The 22575-nt window shown below is 48.9% G+C and overlaps 2 protein-coding genes across 2 annotated transcripts in view; both read right to left on the reverse strand.

Moving 5' to 3' along the window:
• LOC123757574 (FMRFamide receptor) overlaps positions 1-22575 on the reverse strand; it is a 687359-nt gene that overhangs the window by 350148 nt on the left and 314636 nt on the right.
• Positions 3256-21807, reverse strand: LOC138366338 (eukaryotic translation initiation factor 3 subunit A-like). The gene is made up of 4 exons (XM_069327371.1): positions 21796-21807; positions 10710-10805; positions 4795-5465; positions 3256-3259 (listed from the first exon to the last, which is right to left on the reverse strand). Exons 1-4 carry the CDS (start codon positions 21805-21807, stop codon positions 3256-3258), a joined length of 783 nt encoding a protein of 260 aa, XP_069183472.1.

The following is a 22575-nucleotide window of genomic DNA, read 5'->3' on the forward strand; positions in this document are numbered from 1 at the left end:
GTGTGTCGCGAGGTGCTTCATTTACACAGTTCGTGAGCGCTCGAAAAACGCGTCCCGGACAATGGTCGAGTGTTCGTTTGAGATCAGTGAATGTGTTGCAGCAACAGGCGAGCAATGTTTGTCATCTCTGATGAGTGTTGGATTGGCTAACTGTTCGAACGGCGCACGGAACGAACGCGGTGCTCGATCGACTTTCATGTAATGGCGGGAAATGGAAACGCGCGTTCCATTCTGAAGCCGAACTGAGAATGAGACGTTTCGTTTTAAAACTCTTCAACATAAAGCACTTTGTTTTACTTATTTAAGCGGAAGACGAAGTGCATTACCGGTTGGTAATGATTTGCTGCCAGCTCTAGTTCTGACGGTTAGGATAGGTAAGGTTAGGATAGGTTAGGTTAGATTGTGCAAGGTTTGGTTAGATATCCATAGGTTATGCAAGGTTAGAATAGGATAGAATAGATTTGGATAGGCTAAGTAGGAAAGAATAGGTTACGTAAGGATCGGTTAGGTAAGGATAGGCTACGTTAGGTTCATTAATGTGACCCAATAGATGACTCTATTCTTATGAGGGTCACTACAGATCACTCTATCCTTATGAAGGTCACTACACAAAATAATAAACCAAATGACTGAATGAAAATGTTTGTATGATGTGAGACACGATACTGAGGGTGGGGGGGGGGGAGGCGTCAACTACAACAACCCCATCACCAACTGTCAATCAACTGGTGTACAGGTTCCTGAGCCTACTGGGCTCTATCATATCTACATTTGAAACTGTGTATGGAGTCAGCCTCCACCACATCACTGCCTAGTGCATTACATTTACTAACTACTCCGACACTCTGAAAATGTTCTTTCTAATGTCTATGTGGCTCATTTGGTTACTCAGCTTCCATCTGTGTCCCCCCTTGTGCGTGTACCACCCGTGTTTAAATAGTCCATCATTGTCTATCCCTGTCAATTCCCCTGAGAATTTTGTATGTGGTGATCATGTCTCCCCGAGCTCTTTTTTTTCAGCGACGTGAAGTGCAGTTCACGCAGCCTTTCCTCGTAACTCATGCCTCTTAGTTCTGGGACTAGTCAAGTGGCATACCTCTGAACTTTTTCCAGCTTCGTCTTGTGCTTGACAAGGTGCGGGCTCCATGCTGGGGCATGCATAATACAGGATTGGTCTTACATATGTAGTATACTAGGTTCTGAAGGATTGCTTACACAGGTTCCTGAAGGTAGTGGGACTCCACTGGTGACGCCTCGCTACTCTGAAACCTCACCCCTCACAGTGACTAGCTATCTTCCGTTGCTTAGATATACTCCCTTAAACATTGGAGTACTCTCTCTTTTAATCCTGTCTGCATCTCTAGCTTCCCTCTCTCTCCCTCTCTCGGGAAGAGAGAGAGAGAGAGAGAGAGAGAGAGAGAGAGAGAGAGAGAGAGAGAGAGAGAGAGAGAGAGAGAGAGAGAGAGAGAGAGAGAGAGAGAGAGAGAGAGAGAGGAAGAGGGAGAGAGAGAGAGGAAGAGGGAGAGAGAGAGAGGAAGAGGGAGAGAGAGAGAGGAAGAGGGAGAGAGAGAGAGGAAGAGGGAGAGAGAGAGAGGAAGAGGGAGAGAGAGAGAGGAAGAGGGAGAGAGAGAGAGGAAGAGGGAGAGAGAGAGAAAGAGGGAGAGAGAGAGAGAAAGAGGGAGAGGAAGAGAGAGTGAAAGGAAGAGAGAGAGAGACAAGAAGAGAGAGAGAGGCGATGGGGAGCTCCATTTTCCACGAGAGAACACCAACACAAGAGCATCAAGAGCCCTACACAACACCACACAGTGGATGATGAGTGACGCAGCAGCTCACCCGAACGCCCCGAACAACGTCCCTCTTGTGGTTCATGGTACGCCCGACGCAGCCCACTACGCTAGCCACACTCACCAATAACAACGGTGTGTTTACAGCTACAGAGTAACAAGCTACTCCTTCTTACTCGAGGAATGCCAGTAATGTGGTCCTAGACCATTCTCGACTTGAGAATGGTCCAGGACGGACCGAAACGTCGTCGTCCCTTCACATTCTAGTGTGTGGACTGGTCATCAATGTGGGGGGGGAGAGATTCTGGTCTGGGTGACTTCAGTAATACATTGTAATAATGCCCAAACGCACCAACGCATGTTCGCACGCACACGTGATGGGGACCAGATTCAAAAGATGTGGCTGATTCAATAGGGTTCAACAGCTGTAAGATCTCCACACCCCGAATACACTCCCCAACCACATAAGACTTCCAGACCCTCTCGTCTGGGGGCTGCACCGACCCCCCCCCCTGAGACGGATTCCTCAAATTTGAACGTACTGTCTTCAAGAACGCAACCTGTCCTCATCAACAAAGGCGAAATGCGCGTTAATCCAACCCCCCCACCCCCCGAACCGCCTGTTTATAAAACAGGGTTTTATAAACCTGTTTTATAAACAGGCGCCTGTTTATTCAGAGTTTGTAAAACACTCTGAACACGACTCACAACTGATGACATTCGAACACTTCCGGAACAAGTGCTTCACTGACGACTTTTGTTCGAACCACAACGCTGTAAATGCTTCACCCACGTACTACAAATACAAATAATCGCCAACAGAACCTAAACCCCTAACCTAACCAATGTCTAAATATACACAATATATTAATATATAATAATATTAATTTATATTTGAGAAAATTACTATTTTTACTGAACAGCGAGTTAAAATAGATGAATGCGTCTGTGGGGTCGACCGCTGGATGGAATGGACTTGGTCTGAGAACGAGTTGAGGAGAGAGTGAAGGCACTCAGTAACACCGACGAGGAGGGGAAGAGAGAGTGAAGGCACTCAGTAGCACCAACGAGGAGGGGAAGAGAGAGTGAAGGCACTCAGTAGCACCAACGAGGAGGGGAAGAGAGAGTGAAGGCACTCAGTAGCACGAATGCCACGAGTAGCAAACACGTTGTTTGTTGTTGTTTAAGATTCGCTACTTGGAACAACACGTTCCAAGTAGCACGGGCTATGGTGAGCCCGTAGTGCCTCTGAGCACACACGACCGCCGCGTGTGGCTGAGTGCAGGAGAACAGAAGAGCGAAGAGACCAAAACAGGAGTGGAGAAGATTGGGGAGCAGAGAGAGAGGGGAAGAGAGCCCTCGGTTGCTCCCCTCCCCTCATCCCTCCCCCACCACATAACTCCCCTCACCTGTAAGCCACCCCCCCCCCCCACCCCTCAACCAGGGCGTGACCAGGCAGACCCGACGGCGCTTACCTGCATAAAACAGAATACAAACAATAATACAGCGGAATACATTACCCTGCACGAACGCACGAATATTGTCCTGGAAAGAAAACAGGGAAAACAGTATATATAACCACTGTTTTCCCTGTAGAAAGTAATTCATTTGACATTGATTTCAACTGATCGGTGAAATCAATTTCAATTGCTTGATTGATTGACAACAACAGTAATTGTTTAAATCTGAAATCGTACAATTCGTGCTTGCAAACATCTCTCGTCAAGGCATTGTTGCAGGGTTGATAATTATCACTAAGTCAAAGACGAAGGAGAAGAGCCTCACTGAATACTCTTAATTGTTTCCTTCCGTGAAGCTGTCTTGCTTGAGATGGTCATCTTCTGGCGGCCAGATTCACGAAGCAGTTACGCAAGCACTTACGAACGTGTACATCTTTCCTCAGTCTTTGACGGCTTTGGTTACATTTATTAAACAGTTTACAAGCGTGAAAACTTCCCAATCAACTGTTGTTATTGTTATAAACAGCCTCCTGGTGCTTCGGAGCTCATTAACTGTTTAATAATTGCAAACAACGCCGCCAAATATTGAGAAAAGATGTACAGGTTCGTAAGTGCTTGCGTAAGTGCTTCATGAATCTGGCCCCAGGTGCATGCTGGGGAAGACCAGTTAACTTCTCTATACCCTATCCTTGTTAACCCACCAATCTCTTTCCTACTCATTCCCGACCTGATTGGTCATACATCAAGTTGTTATCATACATGATATCAAGTTGTTGCTCCCGTGCATGTCTTCATTGGTGAGTCATTATACTCTGGAATAGTTTAGTTTCCCACTGATTAGTAGTGTTTTGCCTCATAATTACTATCATCACAAAGCCACCTGGCTTGCCCTACATCCCTTACAAAGCCACCTGGCTCGCCCCACATCCCTCACAAAGCCACCTGCCTCGCCTCACATCACCCACAAAGCCACCTGCTCGCCCCCACATCACTCACAAAGCCACCTGGCTTGCCCTACATCACTCACAAAGCCACCTGGCTCGCCTCACATCACTCACAAAGCCACCTGACTCGCCTCACATCCCTCACAAAGCCACCTGCCTCGCCTCACATCACCCACAAAGCCACCTGCTCGCCTCACATCCCTCACAAAGCCACCTGGCTCGCCTCACATCCCTCACAAAGCCACCTGGCTCGCCTCACATCCCTCACAAAGCCACCTGGCTCGCCTCACATCACTCACAAAGCCACCTGGCTCGCCTCACATCACTCACAAAGCCACCTGGCTCGCCTCACATCCCTCACAAAGCCACCTGGCTCGCCTCACATCCCTCACAAAGCCACCTGCTCGCCTCACATCCCTCACAAAGCCACCTGGCTCGCCTCACATCCCTCACAAAGCCACCTGGCTCGCCTCGCATCCCTCACAAAGCCACCTGGGTCGCCTCACATCCCTCACAAAGCCACTTTCTCACTTTATAAGTCACCCTTGCCCCTTACTTTCCCTTACACCGCTCAGCCACGACAGTCTCTTGTCTCAGATCACTTACCTCAGCCACTCCAATCTCTCAAAGGGCTCCTTGGCATGCCCTCCTCCTCTTAGACCACCCAACCATACCACTTGGTAGACTCCTACTGGTATCTTGTTGTCCAGGTAGACTCCTACTGGTATCTTGTTGTCCTGGTAGACTCCTGCTGGTATCTTGTTGTCCTGGTAGACTCCTACTGGTGTTCTGTTGTCCTGGTAGACTCCTGCTGATGTCCTGTTGTCCTGGTAGACTCCTACTGGTGTCCCGTTGTCCTGGTAGACTCCTACTGGTGTTCTGTTGTCCTGGTAGACTCCTACTGGTGTTCTGTTGTCCTGGTAGACTCCTGCTGGTGTCCTGTTGTCCTGGTAGACTCCTACTGGTTTCCTGTTGTCCTGGTAGAATCCTGCTGGTGTCCTGTTGTCCTGGTAGACTCCTACTGGTGTCCTGTTGTCCTGGTAGACTCCTGCTGATGTCCTGTTGTCCTGGTAGACTCCTACTGGTTTCCTGTTGTCCTGGTAGACTCCTGCTGATGTCCTGTTGTCCTGGTAGACTCCTACTGGTTTCCTGTTGTCCTGGTAGACTCCTGCTGGTGTCCTGTTGTCCTGGTAGACTCCTGCTGGTGTCCTGTTGTCCTGGTAGACTCCTACTGGTTTCCTGTTGTCCTGGTAGACTCCTACTGGTTTCCTGTTGTCCTGACAGGAAGCCAATACGGGTTACCGAAACCAACATCGGCGTTCCCCAAGATGGAACCCGATAGATTCATACCTAAAATCCGGGTATCTATCTAATGCTAGGTAAACAGATGCATCAGGCGAAAGGCAACGTGGCCAAACGTTGCGTCCTGCTCGGGGATCGAGCGCCAGATCTGTCGGTTATGGGACAATTGGGCCATTATAAAAAAAATGAAAGAATGATTATTTTTTTATTATGCACCCCATTCTGATCTGAATTTCAGAACTCCCCATTCAGGAACTGAATTCTGATCTGATCGCAGGTCCGTCTCTGCTGCCACTCAGGTTACTCAACCCTTAATTTTCCCCTCACCACCACCCTCGACCCCATAACTTAGACCCTCCCTCTCACCGTTTTCTTTTTTCTGGCATTTCACTCTGGTTATTGCGGCTTTATCAAAGAAATATTTGGACGGAATGCTCTATATATATTGCTCAAGCAACCTGAACCTCTTTACCAAGAACGTCGCTTTTCGCTCGTATGCTTTACATAACAAGGCCCCAAGTTGTCGTACTAGCAAATGGAAGCGGCTCGCGAAAGTGACGTACTGTCCCGTTTTCTGTTTTGGGTTCTCTGGCTTAGTCTTTTAGGTTAGGGGGAGATCACGTTAAATTAAAACGTTTTTTGACGTTTTGAAACCTTAGGAGGGCGGGCTGGCTCAAGATAGGGAGAACAGGTTGGGCTTGCTGTTCGGAAGTGGATATATCTGGGATATATTGAGCATGTTGTTAATTAAAGATTCGCTACCTGGAACATAAAGTTCCAAGTAGCACGGGCTATGGTGAGCCCGTAGTGCCTTTATATATTGAGCAGTATGACCAATATTACGGCTGCATGGTGCCGGAAACACACCGGGTGAGGGAGGGATCTGTTGTGGGAGGCACTGCGTCACACGTGGCACTCTTCCCATTAGGGCAGTTGGCAATGAATGACATGATTAAGCCATTACTGGTGCCAATTGCCACAAATATTGCCAGGCTGGTGCAATAAAATGAAGTGTCAACACTTCTTTGGACAGAATGATGCGTGTCCGTGGGATGGGGGGCATATAGATATGTTGTATAGATATGTTGTACATAGATATGTTGCACAGACTGCTGTTGGTGAGGTTTGTTGGGTATAAAGCGATCAAAGATATAAGAGGAATGTGAGTGTATATAGATGAAATTTAATTTGTTTTAATTTTGCCCCGAGGGGCGAGTTTATTGGGCAGCGCCACTCATCTTGTGAGTGGACACACCGCCATAGCGGCATGTACAACACTCCCCAATAGGAAGAAAACCCGCTGGGTTGTTCATCCTGATGAGGTAATGAGGCCCGCATGTTGGAGGGGAAGGGGAAGAGCTGTCAAGATGATAACTATGCTGGAGAAGTGCAAAGGGAAATGTAGAGGTAAAAGTAAGATAGTTATTGAGTCGTAAAAAGAACTCAAGAGATAGTGGCAACAGCTGAGGCACATCACACACACACACACACACACACACACACACACACACACACACACACACACACACACACACACACACACACACACACACACACATGTATGATTTCTCTTGCGTGTTTAGGCAAGTTGTGCATTAAGCATAGACACAGAGTTCTCCCATGTTAACAGGAACGTGCTTGCGGGGGTTGAGCCAAAGCTCAACCCCCGCAAGCACAAATAGGTGAGTACAAATAGGTGAAATAGGTGAGTACACACACACACACACGGCACTGAGGGGAGCCGGCGACCGAGCGGACAGCACGCTGGACACGTGATCCAGGGTAGTCCCGGGTTCGATCCCGGGCGCCGGCGAGAAACGATGGGCAGAGTTTCTTTCACCCTATGTCCCTGTTACCTAGCAGTAAATAGGTACCTGGGAGTTAGCCAGCTGTCAAGGGCTGCTTCCTGGTTTGTGTGTGTGTGTGTGTAGTGTGGGAAAAAAAAGTAGTAGCAGAAACAATTGATTGACAGTTGAGAGGCGGGATCAAAGAGCCAGAGCTCAACCCCCGCAAGCACAATTAGGTGAGTACACACACACAGGTAACAGCTGGAGCCTGCAGGATCAAATAGTAAACACACACGCATCGTCACTATATCACATCTGTTGACCATAATTGAACCCCCAGTCTCATAAACGAGCCCCGAGCCCCGAGCCCGGAGCCTAGCCAACAACATTCCTTCGGTCTCTGACCACTATCACCAGACCTCCTCTCCACCACCACCACCACCATCACCACCACCACCACCAGCTGCCTCTCCACCACCACCACCACCACAGGACGCCACGGCGCAGCATTGTTGAAAATCGAACCTTTCACCATGCTGTCAATCATGCTTCCTTTGGCACAGTCAGCCCCTCCCCCCACACCCGTCATCCTGCAACATCACACACCATTCTTAACCACAGTGCGATAAACAGTACGCTTTCATAAACAAAATAGAAAACTTGAAAAAGTACTGAGAGCTAGTAAAGCTACTGAGGGCTTGTAAAGCTACTGAGGGCTAGTAAAGCTACTGAGGGCTAGTAAAGCTACTGAGGGCTAGTAAAGCTACTGAGGGCTAGTAAAGCTACTGAGGGCTAGTAAAGCTACTGAGGGCTAGTAAAGCTACTGAGGGCTAGTAAAGCTACTGAGGGCTAGTAAAGCTACTGAGGGCTAGTATAGCTACTGAGGGCTAGTAAAGCTACTGAGGGCTAGTAAAGCTACTGAGGGCTAGTAAAGCTACTGAGGGCTAGTAAAGCTACTGAGGGCTAGTAAAGCTACTGAGGGCTAGTAAAGCTACTGAGGGCTAGTAAAGCTACTGAGGGCTAGTATAGCTACTGAGGGCTAGTAAAGCTACTGAGGGCTAGTATAGCTACTGAGGGCTAGTATAGCTACTGAGGGCTAGTAAAGCTACTGAGGGCTAGTAAAGCTACTGAGAGCTAGTAAAGCTACTGAGGGCTAGTAAAGCTACTGAGGGCTAGTAAAGCTACTGAGAGCTAGTAAAGCTACTGAGAGCTAGTAAAGCTACTGAGAGCTAGTAAAGCTACTGAGAGCTAGTAAAGCTACTGAGGGCTAGTATAGCTACTGAGGGCTAGTAAAGCTACTGAGGGCTAGTATAGCTACTGAGGGCTAGTATAGCTACTGAGAGCTAGTAAAGCTACTGAGAGCTAGTAAAGCTACTGAGAGCTAGTAAAGCTACTGAGAGCTAGTAAAGCTACTGAGGGCTAGTAAAGCTACTGAGAGCTAGTAAAGCTACTGAGAGCTAGTAAAGCTACTGAGGGCTAGTAAAGCTACTGAGGGCTAGTAAAGCTACTGAGAGCTAGTAAAGCTACTGAGAGCTAGTAAAGCTACTGAGAGCTAGTAAAGCTACTGAGGGCTAGTAAAGCTACTGAGGGCTAGTAAAGCTACTGAGGGCTAGTATAGCTACTGAGGGCTAGTAAAGCTACTGAGGGCTAGTAAAGCTACTGAGGGCTAGTATAGCTACTGAGGGCTAGTATAGCTACTGAGAGCTAGTAAAGCTACTGAGGGCTAGTAAAGCTACTGAGGGCTAGTAAAGCTACTGAGGGCTAGTATAGCTACTGAGGGCTAGTAAAGCTACTGAGGGCTAGTAAAGCTACTGAGGGCTAGTAAAGCTACTGAGGGCTAGTAAAGCTACTGAGGGCTAGTAAAGCTACTGAGGGCTAGTATAGCTACTGAGGGCTAGTAAAGCTACTGAGGGCTAGTATAGCTACTGAGGGCTAGTAAAGCTACTGAGGGCTAGTATAGCTACTGAGAGCTAGTAAAGCTACTGAGGGCTAGTATAGCTACTGAGGGCTAGTAAAGCTACTGAGAGCTAGTAAAGCTACTGAGGGCTAGTAAAGCTACTGAGAGCTAGTAAAGCTACTGAGGGCTAGTAAAGCTACTGAGAGCTAGTAAAGCTACTGAGGGCTAGTAAAGCTACTGAGAGCTAGTAAAGCTACTGAGGGCTAGTAAAGCTACTGAGAGCTAGTAAAGCTACTGAGAGCTAGTAAAGCTACTGAGGGCTAGTAAAGCTACTGAGGGCTAGTAAAGCTACTGAGGGCTAGTAAAGCTACTGAGGGCTAGTAAAGCTACTGAGGGCTAGTAAAGCTACTGAGGGCTAGTAAAGCTACTGAGGGCTAGTAAAGCTACTGAGGGCTAGTAAAGCTACTGAGGGCTAGTAAAGCTACTGAGGGCTAGTATAGCTACTGAGGGCTAGTAAAGCTACTGAGGGCTAGTATAGCTACTGAGGGCTAGTAAAGCTACTGAGGGCTAGTAAAGCTACTGAGGGCTAGTAAAGCTACTGAGGGCTAGTAAAGCTACTGAGAGCTAGTAAAGCTACTGAGGGCTAGTAAAGCTACTGAGAGCTAGTAAAGCTACTGAGAGCTAGTAAAACTACTGAGAGCTAGTAAAACTACTAATGGCTTGTAAAACTAGAGCCATTTATAGAAACAAAAATTGCTACGGCCTCGTTGTACAAAATGTTTTAGGGAGTGAACCTAAAACTTTTCACTTTCACACAGCGGAGTGAAATAGGTTGTGTTGAACCAGAATTGAGCATCACGCAGGAAGCCTCGTCCAGAGATTAATGTTGAGAGCAACGGAATGCAACAGGGAGGGAGGGAGGGAGTGGAGCGTAAACAAACGTTGTCTAAATAAAGGCACTACGGGCTCACCATAGCCCGTGCTACTTAGAACTTTTTGTTCCAGGTAGCGAATCTTTAACAACAACAACGTTGTCTAAATCTAAATTAACATGCGGTGTAGTTCCTGCCTGTCCTCGGGGGGCTGGTGAGAGGGGAACCCAGATGAGGGTCAATCGCCTCTTGTTAATACACGGGCTTCTTCATTAACTGCGGCGTTCCATAAGGCTCTGTTCTGGCATCCAGTGAACTCTTCATTATGGTTCGTAAGAGCCATGCCCTTGTAGCCCTCAGTGACTCACACTCACCAGTCCGCAGTTCTCTCATGTTTTATACCTAGCATCTCTATAGGCGCTTCTCCCTTTGGACAACGAACTTTAGTCGTATTTAATGAGAAAACATCGAGGCAATATAATGGAACCCGTACTGGCATTTCTGGACTGCCCAATTTACATTAAAGAATGGTCGCCTATCAGCTCTAAGTCTCATACCTCCGTCAATGCCTTGGGGACCACAGCAATATCTTCTACGTGCTATTCATGCCCGTGCCACCTCTTGGGTGGCATAATCCTCATCAATCAATCAGTAATATCTTACCTGTCTTCCGTCAATATCTAGCCCTCCGTCAATACCTCTGGGCCTTATGGTGATATCTGACCTCTCCTGGAAGCCCCCATATCTCTCAAGAGATTGCTGAGAGTGGTTTTAAAAGGTTGTAGCATTACTCTCAGGATCGAAACATATTTCATTTCTCAGTTGCGTCAGCTGTCTCTCTCTCCCAAAATTGATGATGCAACTTAGGAGGAAAAGCTGTTTCGTTGCCCCAGATTACTTGACGGAACATTCAGATTTGAACGTAACTTGAACGTTAATTTGAACGTTCAGAAAATATTCAGATTTGAATTGAATGAACCACCCAGCGGGGTTTTCTTCCTTTTAGGGAGTGTTGTACATGCTGCTATGGCGGTATGTCCACTCACAGGATGAGTGGCGCTGCCCAATACTGTCACTATGGCGGTATGTCCACTCACAGGATGAGTGACGCTGCCCAATACTGTCACTATGGCGGTGTGTCCACTCACAGGATGAGTGACGCTGCCCAATACTGTCACTATGGCGGTGTGTCCACTCACAGGATGAGTGGCGCACCCAATACTGTCACTATGGCGGTATGTCCACTCACAGGATGAGTGGCGCTGCCCAATACTGTCACTATGGCGGTATGTCCACTCACAGGATGAGTGGCGCTGCCCAATACTGTCACTATGGCGGTGTGTCCACTCACAAGATGAGTGGCGCTGCCCAATACTGTCACTATGGCGGTATGTCCACTCACAGGATGAGTGGCGCTGCCCAATACTGTCACTATGGCGGTGTGTCCACTCACAAGATGAGTGGCGCTGCCCAATACTGTCACTATGGCGGTGTGTCCACTCACAGGATGAGTGGCGCTGCCCAATACTGTCACTATGGCGGTGTGTCCACTCACAAGATGAGTGGCGCTGCCCAATACTGTCACTATGGCGGTGTGTCCACTCACAGGATGAGTGGCGCTGCCCAATACTGTCACTATGGCGGTGTGTCCACTCACAGGATGAGTGGCGCTGCCCAATACTGTCACTATGGCGGTGTCCACTCACAAGATGAGTGGCGCTGCCCAATACTGTCACTATGGCGGTGTGTCCACTCACAAGATGAGTGGCGCTGCCCAATACTGTCACTATGGCGGTGTGTCCACTCACAGGATGAGTGGCGCTGCCCAATACTGTCACTATGGCGGTGTGTCCACTCACAAGATGAGTGGCGCTGCCCAATACTGTCACTATGGCGGTGTGTCCACTCACAAGATGAGTGGCGCTGCCCAATACTGTCACTATGGCGGTGTGTCCACTCACAGGATGAGTGGCGCTGCCCAATACTGTCACTATGGCGGTGTGTCCACTCACAAGATGAGTGGCGCTGCCCAATACTGTCAGTATGGCGGTGTGTCCACTCACAAGATGAGTGGCGCTGCCCAATACTGTCACTATGGCGGTGTGTCCACTCACAAGATGAGTGGCGCTGCCCAATACTGTCACTATGGCGGTGTGTCCACTCACAAGATGAGTGGCGCTGCCCAATACTGTCACTATGGCGGTGTGTCCACTCACAAGATGAGTGGCGCTGCCCAATACTGTCACTATGGCGGTGTGTCCACTCACAGGATGAGTGGCGCTGCCCAATACTGTCACTATGGCGGTGTGTCCACTCACAAGATGAGTGGCGCTGCCCAATACTGTCACTATGGCGGTGTGTCCACTCACAAGATGAGTGGCGCTGCCCAATACTGTCACTATGGCGGTGTGTCCACTCACAGGATGAGTGGCGCTGCCCAATACTGTCACTATGGCGGTGTGTCCACTCACAAGATGAGTGGCGCTGCCCAATACTGTCAGTATGGCGGTGTGTCCACTCACAAGATGAGTGGCGCTGCCCAATACTGTCACTATGGCGGTGTGTCCACTCACAAGATGAGTGGCGCTGCCCAATACTGTCACTATGGCGGTGTGTCCACTCACAGGATGAGTGGCGCTGCCCAATACTGTCACTATGGCGGTGTGTCCACTCACAAGATGAGTGGCGCTGCCCAATATTTTCACTATGGCGGTGTGTCCACTCACAAGATGAGTGGCGCTGCCCAATATTTTCACTATGGCGGTGTGTCCACTCACAAGATGAGTGGCGCTGCCCAATACTGTCACTATGGCGGTGTGTCCACTCACAGGATGAGTGGCGCTGCCCAATACTGTCACTATGGCGGTGTGTCCACTCACAGGATGAGTGGCGCTGCCCAATACTGTCACTATGGCGGTGTGTCCACTCACAAGATGAGCGGCGCTGCCCAATACTGTCACTATGGCGGTGTGTCCACTCACAAGATGAGTGGCGCTGCCCAATACTGTCACTATGGCGGTGTGTCCACTCACAGGATGAGTGGCGCTGCCCAATACTGTCACTATGGCGGTGTGTCCACTCACAGGATGAGTGGCGCTGCCCAATACTGTCACTATGGCGGTGTGTCCACTCACAGGATGAGTGGCGCTGCCCAATACTGTCACTATGGCGGTGTGTCCACTCACAGGATGAGTGGCGCTGCCCAATACTGTCACTATGGCGGTGTGTCCACTCACAGGATGAGTGGCGCTGCCCAATACTGTCACTATGGCGGTGTGTCCACTCACAGGATGAGTGGCGCTGCCCAATACTGTCACTATGGCGGTGTGTCCACTCACAAGATGAGCGGCGCTGCCCAATACTGTCACTATGGCGGTGTGTCCACTCACAAGATGCCCAATACTGTCACTATGGCGGTGTGTCCACTCACAAGATGCCCAATACTGTCACTATGGCGGTGTGTCCACTCACAGGATGAGTGGCGCTGCCCAATACTGTCACTATGGCGGTGTGTCCACTCACAAGATGAGTGGCGCTGCCCAATACTGTCACTATGGCGGTGTGTCCACTCACAAGATGAGCGGCGCTGCCCAATACTGTCACTATGGCGGTGTGTCCACTCACAAGATGAGCAGCGCTGCCCAATACTGTCACTATGGCGGTGTGTCCACTCACAAGATGAGCGGCGCTGCCCAATACTGTCACTATGGCGGTGTGTCCACTCACAGGATGAGTGGCGCTGCCCAATACTGTCACTATGGCGGTGTGTCCACTCACAAGATGAGCGGCGCTGCCCAATACTGTCACTATGGCGGTGTGTCCACTCACAAGATGAGCGGCGCTGCCCAATACTGTCACTATGGCGGTGTGTCCACTCACAAGATGAGCGGCGCTGCCCAATACTGTCACTATGGCGGTGTGTCCACTCACAAGATGAGTGGCGCTGCCCAATACTGTCACTATGGCGGTGTGTCCACTCACAAGATGAGTGGCGCTGCCCAATACTGTCACTATGGCGGTGTGTCCACTCACAGGATGAGTGGCGCTGCCCAATACTGTCACTATGGCGGTGTGTCCACTCACAAGATGAGTGACGCTGCCCAATACTGTCACTATGGCGGTGTGTCCACTCACAAGATGAGTGGCGCTGCCCAATACTGTCACTATGGCGGTGTGTCCACTCACAAGATGAGCGGCGCTGCCCAATACTGTCACTATGGCGGTGTGTCCACTCACAAGATGAGTGGCGCTGCCCAATACTGTCACTATGGCGGTGTGTCCACTCACAAGATGAGTGGCGCTGCCCAATACTGTCACTATGGCGGTGTGTCCACTCACAAGATGAGTGGCGCTGCCCAATACTGTCACTATGGCGGTGTGTCCACTCACAAGATGAGTGGCGCTGCCCAATACTGTCACTATGGCGGTGTGTCCACTCACAGGATGAGTGGCGCTGCCCAATACTGTCACTATGGCGGTGTGTCCACTCACAAGATGAGCGGCGCTGCCCAATACTGTCACTATGGCGGTGTATCCACTCACAAGATGAGCGGCGCTGCCCAATACTGTCACTATGGCGGTGTGTCCACTCACAAGATGAGTGGCGCTGCCCAATACTGTCACTATGGCGGTGTGTCCACTCACAGGATGAGTGGCGCTGCCCAATACTGTCACTATGGCGGTGTGTCCACTCACAGGATGAGTGGCGCTGCCCAATACTGTCACTATGGCGGTGTGTCCACTCACAAGATGAGTGACGCTGCCCAATACTGTCACTATGGCGGTGTGTCCACTCACAAGATGAGTGGCGCTGCCCAATACTTTCACTATGGCGGTGTGTCCACTCACAAGATGAGCGGCGCTGCCCAATACTGTCACTATGGCGGTGTGTCCACTCACAAGATGAGTGACGCTGCCCAATACTGTCACTATGGCGGTGTGTCCACTCACAAGATGAGTGGCGCTGCCCAATACTGTCACTATGGCGGTGTGTCCACTCACAAGATGAGTGGCGCTGCCCAATACTGTCACTATGGCGGTGTGTCCACTCACAAGATGAGCGGCGCTGCCCAATACTGTCACTATGGCGGTGTGTCCACTCACAAGATGAGTGGCGCTGCCCAATACTGTCACTATGGCGGTGTGTCCACTCACAAGATGAGTGACGCTGCCCAATACTGTCACTATGGCGGTGTATCCACTCACAAGATGAGCGGCGCTGCCCAATACTGTCACTATGGCGGTGTGTCCACTCACAAGATGAGTGGCGCTGCCCAATACTTTCACTATGGCGGTGTGTCCACTCACAAGATGAGCGGCGCTGCCCAATACTGTCACTATGGCGGTGTGTCCACTCACAAGATGAGTGGCGCTGCCCAATACTTTCACTATGGCGGTGTGTCCACTCACAAGATGAGCGGCGCTGCCCAATACTGTCACTATGGCGGTGTGTCCACTCACAAGATGAGCGGCGCTGCCCAATACTGTCACTATGGCGGTGTGTCCACTCACAAGATGAGCGGCGCTGCCCAATACTTTCACTATGGCGGTGTGTCCACTCACAAGATGAGCGGCGCTGCCCAATACTTTCACTATGGCGGTGTGTCCACTCACAGGATGAGTGTCGCTGCCCAATACTGTCACTATGGCGGTGTGTCCACTCACAAGATGAGTGGCGCTGCCCAATACTGTCACTATGGCGGTGTGTCCACTCACAAGATGAGCAGCGCCTGCCCAATAAACTCGCCCCTCGGGGCAAAATTTAAAAAATTAAAAAAAGATTTGAATCACCAGCCTCCAGACCCGAGCTCATTTTTCTTTTTTTAATGGTACTTTCTTGACTACTACAACTACTACTACTCACGAACGTGTCGACCTTCGCCTTGAACATACTGGTTCACAAAAGTAGTACCACAGCTTTTTGCTGCAAAAAGTAGTATCTATTTGCATGACTGCAAGGTTTATTTGCAACTTTGTGACAAACTGTTTCACACACAATGCCGTAACCAGCGGTAGCCTGCAGCAAGACACGTGGCGAGAGGTGATTAGCCGAACTGTATGCAATCAGCCAATTAGCATAGCGCCTGGTGACGTCAAGCGAACTCATATACCGCCCAAGGGGGGGAAGCTCACAGTAACAGGACTCCGCCGCTCCGCGCGTTCAACGGCGCTCTGTTGCGGCGCTCTGTTTCTCTATGTGATACATGTTTTTAGCCTCAAGTGTGAAGGTTAGTGATACAACGATTGACCAGCAGAGGGCCGTAGAACAACCCCTCAATCGTATTCTCAGGAGAAAAGAGTATCGCGAGCGTGTCATTGGCTCAGGGGGGGGGGGAGAAATTAGAAACAAAGGGTGAAGAACTAGAAGAAAATGACGAAGAAATATTGGAGATGGCAAGATATATTCCACTTTGTGATTACATGGTATTAAAACAGATCTGCAGAGAGATCTGCGTCTGTTTTACAAATAAGCCAATTTGGGAAAATAAACATTGGCTGGAAGGCTGGCGTAACGGCCACGCGCACGCGCGCGCGCGCACACACACACACACACACACACACACACACACACACACACACACACACACACACACACACACACAGTTTCAAATGTAGATATGATAGAGCCCAGTAGGCTCAGGAATCTGTACACCAGTTGATTGACGGTTGAGAGGCGGGACCAAAGAGCCAAAGCTCAACCCCCGCAAGCACAATTAGGTGAGTACAATTAGGTGAGTACACACACGTGTTGATATGATAGAGCCCAGTAGGCTCAGGAACCTGTACAACAGTTGATTGACAGTTAAGAGGCGGGACCAAAGAGCCAGAGCTCAACCCCTGCAAGCACAACCACACTTTTCTTTAAAACCTTCGCTATGTTCAGGGCTAAATATACTTGCTGGTTAGTCTATAAGCTGCTGTGGCCCTTAATAACCCTCCCGAGGCTGATAGACTTTACGCCCCAGACGTCGAGCCAAGGGAAGGGAACCGTCAAAAGACAGCGCCAAGTCATCACGACTATATAGCACTGGGAATGAGTCAGGATAAGGATTTGGGATGGGACGGGGAGGGAAGGAATGGTGCCCAACTACTTGGATGTCCGGGAATTGAACACCGAACTGTATGAAGCGAGACCGTCGCTCTACCGTCCAGCCCAAGAGATTGAGCACGCTGAGCCAAGCAAATAATAGTTTAGTTCCTTCATTATGCCCCCCCATACCCATACTGTGGGCGGTAGTGGACCCCATACTCATCATGTGGGCGATAGTGGACCCCATACTCATCATGTGGGCGGTAGTGGAACCCATACTCATCATGTGGGCGGTAGTGGAACCCATACTCATCATGTGGGCGGTAGTGGAACCCATACTTATCTTGTGGGCGGTAGTGGAAAATACTAAAGAGGCACATAATGGGCTCAGGAACTGAACCCCACAATTCATTTAGCTAAGCAAGCTACAATCATGATGAGCTAGTTACAAAAATTCAATACACATCGTCACATCAACAATAGGCTCGAGACCGACCACATGTCTAGTTTCTAAATTACGCCACTGACTCGTCTGAAGAGCTATAGTGTCACAATTGACATGTTTATCCTTCACACCGGCCCCCCCCCCCCTACCCATCCAGTGGGCAGCGGTGGATAGGTTACAAATCACTGAGTTGCTATACCTATACAGTTAGCCAGCTGAGGATAGGAAGGAAGAGTTACTGTATCAGGAAGAGACAACCAACATAGATAACAGCACAGATATCTGCACCACGGAGAACACAGCCACCACCAAACCCGCACTCTGCAAGCATCAACCCGTGCTAAGGCAATATGCAGATGAGGCGACACATTCTACAGTCCCGCTAAAATGCCTGAATATGCTTAAAAATATTACAAAATTTAAAAATTAAAAATGAATATGCCACCATGGAATAAACTGTTGGTAATTGCAGCATAAAATGTGTATAAGCGCTGGCTGGATTGATGAACGAACTTGAGGGGTAGGGAGATAGATGTAAACTGGCCGCAGTGGCCAGGCCAGCGGAGGTCAGGCCAGCGGTGGCCAGGCCAGCGGTGGCCAGGCCAGCGGAGGTTAGGCCAGCGGTGGTCAGGCCAGCGGATGTTAGGCCAGCGGTGGCCAGGCCAGCGGTGGCCAGGCCAGCGGTGGTCAGGCCAGCGGTGGTCAGGCCAGCGGTGGCCAGGCCAGCGGTGGTCAGGCCAGCGGTGGCCAGGCCAGCGGTGGTCAGACCAGCGGTGGTCAGGCCAGCGGTGGGCAGGCCAGCGGAGGTTAGGCCAGCAGTGAGCCATCTCTCTCCTCCCCCTGACTTTCTCCTGGCTGACCTGTTAACAAACTTTTCCCACTACTCTCTTCCTTCCGTCTCTCCCACTGTGCGTCTAATCCAATGTTCACTCTACCTCCTCCCCGTCTCCGTGCCTTAACGGATACGGGACGGAGATCACAATATCCCTCCCTCCTGTCCTCTCGCATATCCGTCCCTCGGCCGGATCTCACATCCGGCTTCCTGTGGCCTTGATAGTTTTGAAGCGAGGGCGGTGAAGGTGAGCAGGTCCCCCTCGCCTGACCCCGTCCTGCCAAGCTGTTGACACAAATGGTCTGCATTAACGCATACTTTATGACAGCAGGGACCCCTGTGTGTGTCCCAGGGGCGCGCCCGGCCTCCGCCACACGACCCTACAATACGCCATAGTCCTATACACACACATATACGCGCGTCTGGAAAGACACGAGGTCTAAGACCTGAAGCTCGTCCTGCAAGCAAAGAATTCAGGTATAAGTAGGTATACACACACCCACACATGTACAAGTATCCCTGATACTCAATATCCCTGATACTCAGTATCTGGGACTCGTAAACCTGCCCTCTCCTAGTGGGAATGACGGGGGTCATAAACAGGTCTAAACGCAAAGTAAGAGGCGTTGTTTGGACTGGCTGTCGTAGTGCTGGAGCCCCTCCGCCGCCTCCTCCTAGCTTATCACACCGCAAATATTGATCTTGCCGGGCCACCGAAGTTGCTTCATGGCCGGCGCATCTTACAGTATTGGAAGCTTATCTTCTCCATCAGCGGGAGATGAGTGGCCTGACCTCCCACAGCCTCCTGCAGCAGGAACTAGCGTGGAAGGACCACTCGTGACTTCTGCCAAGTCTAATCGATAGACTATTTGTAAATATGAATTATTCTGAGTCATTATATCACTCGTAATTTCCGTATTTACAAATGATTTAATGTATGTTTGGGAGTACCGAGGGTGCAGGTTCGAATCCTCTTCATGACTGCTACTGATTTTCTCATTAGTACATCACGTTAATATGATGTTTTGGATCAGTACTAACCCCCCCCCCCCCTAGAAGCTAGATGAAACAAATGTTAAATCTTAATCTTAATCTTAAACACAGTGGATGTTTAAGATGTTGAGGCGCCCTTCGGTAAACTTCTAGCATTGATCTTCAGTAGTGATTCAACAGCGCGTGTAGAGACTTGCCCAACAGCTGGAAGAGGGGCAAATATAGCACCAATATACAAGAAAGGGGCCACGAGGCACCGGATTAAAGACCAGTGTCGTCTGGGAAGAATGCCCTCTGCAGAGTCCTCCCTCCTCCCTACTGTAGAGTCCCTCTGCAGAGTCCTCCCTCCTCCCTACTGTAGAGTCCCTCTGCAGAAGGGAGGGGACTCTACAGGACTCTTCCCAGACTCAGAAGTCTGACAGGACAGCTAGACATAATTAAGACTCCGTTTTCAAGCACCAATCCGGCTTGCGAAGAAGAGAAATAGTGTTGAACGAACTTACTGTTGATCTTAGACAAAGTAGCAACAATACAACAGGGGGAGGAAATAACGGGATGGCTGCAGTCTCAGAATTTATTCACAACTCGTTGCATCACGTACGTGAGAGCAGTCCTAGAGTATGCAGCCCCGTTCATGACAACCTCAGCTCAAAAGGTATATAAAGATGATACTTGCAAAAGTGTCATAAAAATAATTTAACGAACTGGGCATACAGACAGAGACGAGGAATAGTGATATATAAGTTGGTACTCATTTAGCCTAACATAAAAAACATTTATGTACATTTAAATGTGATACACGCACATACACGCGGACACAAACGCTCACTTTAATGTAAAAAAATTAAATGAAAATAATAAAGAAAGCCCGCCACACACACACACACACACACACACACACACACACACACACACACACACACACACACACACACACACACACACACACACACGCACGCACGCATACACACACACTACAAGGCATAAAAACATGTTTTATGAGTGTGGTCACGTATACACCCACACCATCACCCGCCTCTTCACTCCAGTGATGAATTTTACACTCAACACCATCACCTCAAATGGTGTGGCCACCATCACTATCAACACCCATGTACATGGTGATGATACCGAGCGATGGTGGCGGTACTAAGCGATGGTAATGGTAGTGCTCTTGAGTCATTTTTATTTTCCTACCACAGACGTGGCCAGACATTCACAATGCTAACCAGCATGTATATACATTTTCTTCTGTCCTCCATGGACAGGGTGAGAGATTTGTTAAACGGATCTGTGATTTATTGAACAATCAATCGCAGAAGGTGATTGTAGTGTTTTTACAATGCTAATCTAACATACAAATGTAAATACACATATTTACGTCTGTCTTACATAAACAGTGATCGATGTGTCTTTTTTCATAGCGTCATTAATAGGCGTTTACAAGGGTGAAATGTAATTCTGACCAGCTTCCACATACCATGTATACAAATACACACATATATACATATATACCTACCATATCCACACACACATGTGTGTGGATATGTAGGTATATGTGTATATATGTGTGTATTTGTATACAAGGTATGTGGAAGCTGGTCAGAATTGTATTTCACCTTTGTAAACGCACACTAATAACGCTATGTAAAAAAACACATCGAATGTGTGTATATATATATATATATATATATATATATATATATATATATATATATATATATATATATATATATATATATATACACATATACATACACCAATGTCTCTCCTACTTTGACAGGGTAAGATCGCGTCTATAGAAACTTGTGTGAAATGAAACACTTAACCACTGAAGATAATTAAGATGCTTGGTGGTGATGGAACTATTGAGCGATGGTGCTAACCCAAATGTGACTATGGACCTTAAAATTGTGGGAGGAGGAGGAGGTGGCTTCCACAACCTCTCAGTTGTGCATTCCACGTGTTGACTCCCCGAATTTCCTTACATTCCTGCGACTCATTAGCATTTCCACTTTCCAGGTTTTCTACGTTTTTCCTCTTTTTCTTACTTTTCTCTCAATTTAAAGAAGCTGTCCTTATCCACCACGTCTCTTTTACTCAGTATCTTGTATGTTGTGATCATATTCAATCTGTTTCTTCGACTCGCTATCGTCGTGAGACAGTTTTCTTAACCTGTTTTAGTGGCCTATGCTCTTCTTAGCTTAGCTTTTACTTTTAGCTTAAGTTTTTTTCACTTTCTTAGCTTTTCTTTCACTTTCTTAGCTTTCTTTCTTTAGCTTAAGTTTTTTTCACTTTCACTTAAGTTCACTTTTAGCTTAAGTTTGAGGCTTCACGAGGTGTGGATACCAGACCGGTGCTGCGTATGAATAGTTTTTTTGACCATATAGATTGTCTTGGGATACGCCTTATTTGCGGGTTCAGATATTCTGATATTTGCTGACGTTACCTTATTCACCATGACTCGAGAGTCACTCCTAGATATATATTCACTAATAAATCTTACTCTTTTCCCATTTCCGCATTTCCCTATGGTATAAATTCCTCCTGTTCCCATTTCCAATCTTCATTATCTTATTCTTATGGGATAAGAATAAGACCACCTTATTCTTATGGGATAAGAATAAGACCACCTTATTCTTATGGGATAAGAATAAGACCACCTTATTCTTATGGGATAAGAATAAGACCACCTTATTCGTCTTTTGGTGGTGTGTGTCAGGGTGTCTCTATAATGCTTATGGCTAGACGTTCTTGAACTCTGCGTCTCCCACGAAAACAGCCCATTCGGCTACTCCTTAGATGGTTCAGTGGTGTATACTTGTCTTGTGTCTGAGGGTCCTGGGGGTCCTGGGGGTCTGGGGGTCCTGGGGGTCCTGGGGGGTCTGGGGGTCCTGGGGGGTCTGGGGGTCCTGGGGGTCTGGGGGGTCTGGGGGTCCTGGGGGGTCCTGGGGTCTTAGTTTGTTAATCTAGTAAGCCTTAAAAGAGTTGTGTAGGAGTCTGTACATGGTACTGACTCTTAATGGTGGTACGTGGTGGTGCAGGTGGTGGAGGGGGGGGGGGTGCAGGTGGGGGAGGGGGGTGCAGGTAGGAGGTGGTGCAGGTGGGGGAAGGGAGCAGGTGGGTGGTGACCTTCAGACAGTGTGTCTATCTCAGTAACAGCGACAAGGGGGAGGGGGGTGATGTAACCCTTCCCCCCCCCCCCCACCTCGTCCCCTCCCCCCTCCAC

Source organism: Procambarus clarkii, chromosome 19, assembly GCF_040958095.1.
Source record: "Procambarus clarkii isolate CNS0578487 chromosome 19, FALCON_Pclarkii_2.0, whole genome shotgun sequence".
Taxonomy (NCBI): Eukaryota; Metazoa; Arthropoda; class Malacostraca; order Decapoda; family Cambaridae; genus Procambarus; species Procambarus clarkii.

Coding starts and splice junctions, on each gene's coding strand:
- LOC138366338 (XM_069327371.1), bottom strand. Junction 5,466..10,709: donor TAGATATTGACGGAAGACAG/GTAAGATATTAC, acceptor GCTTCCTGTCAG/GACAACAGGAAACCAGTAGG.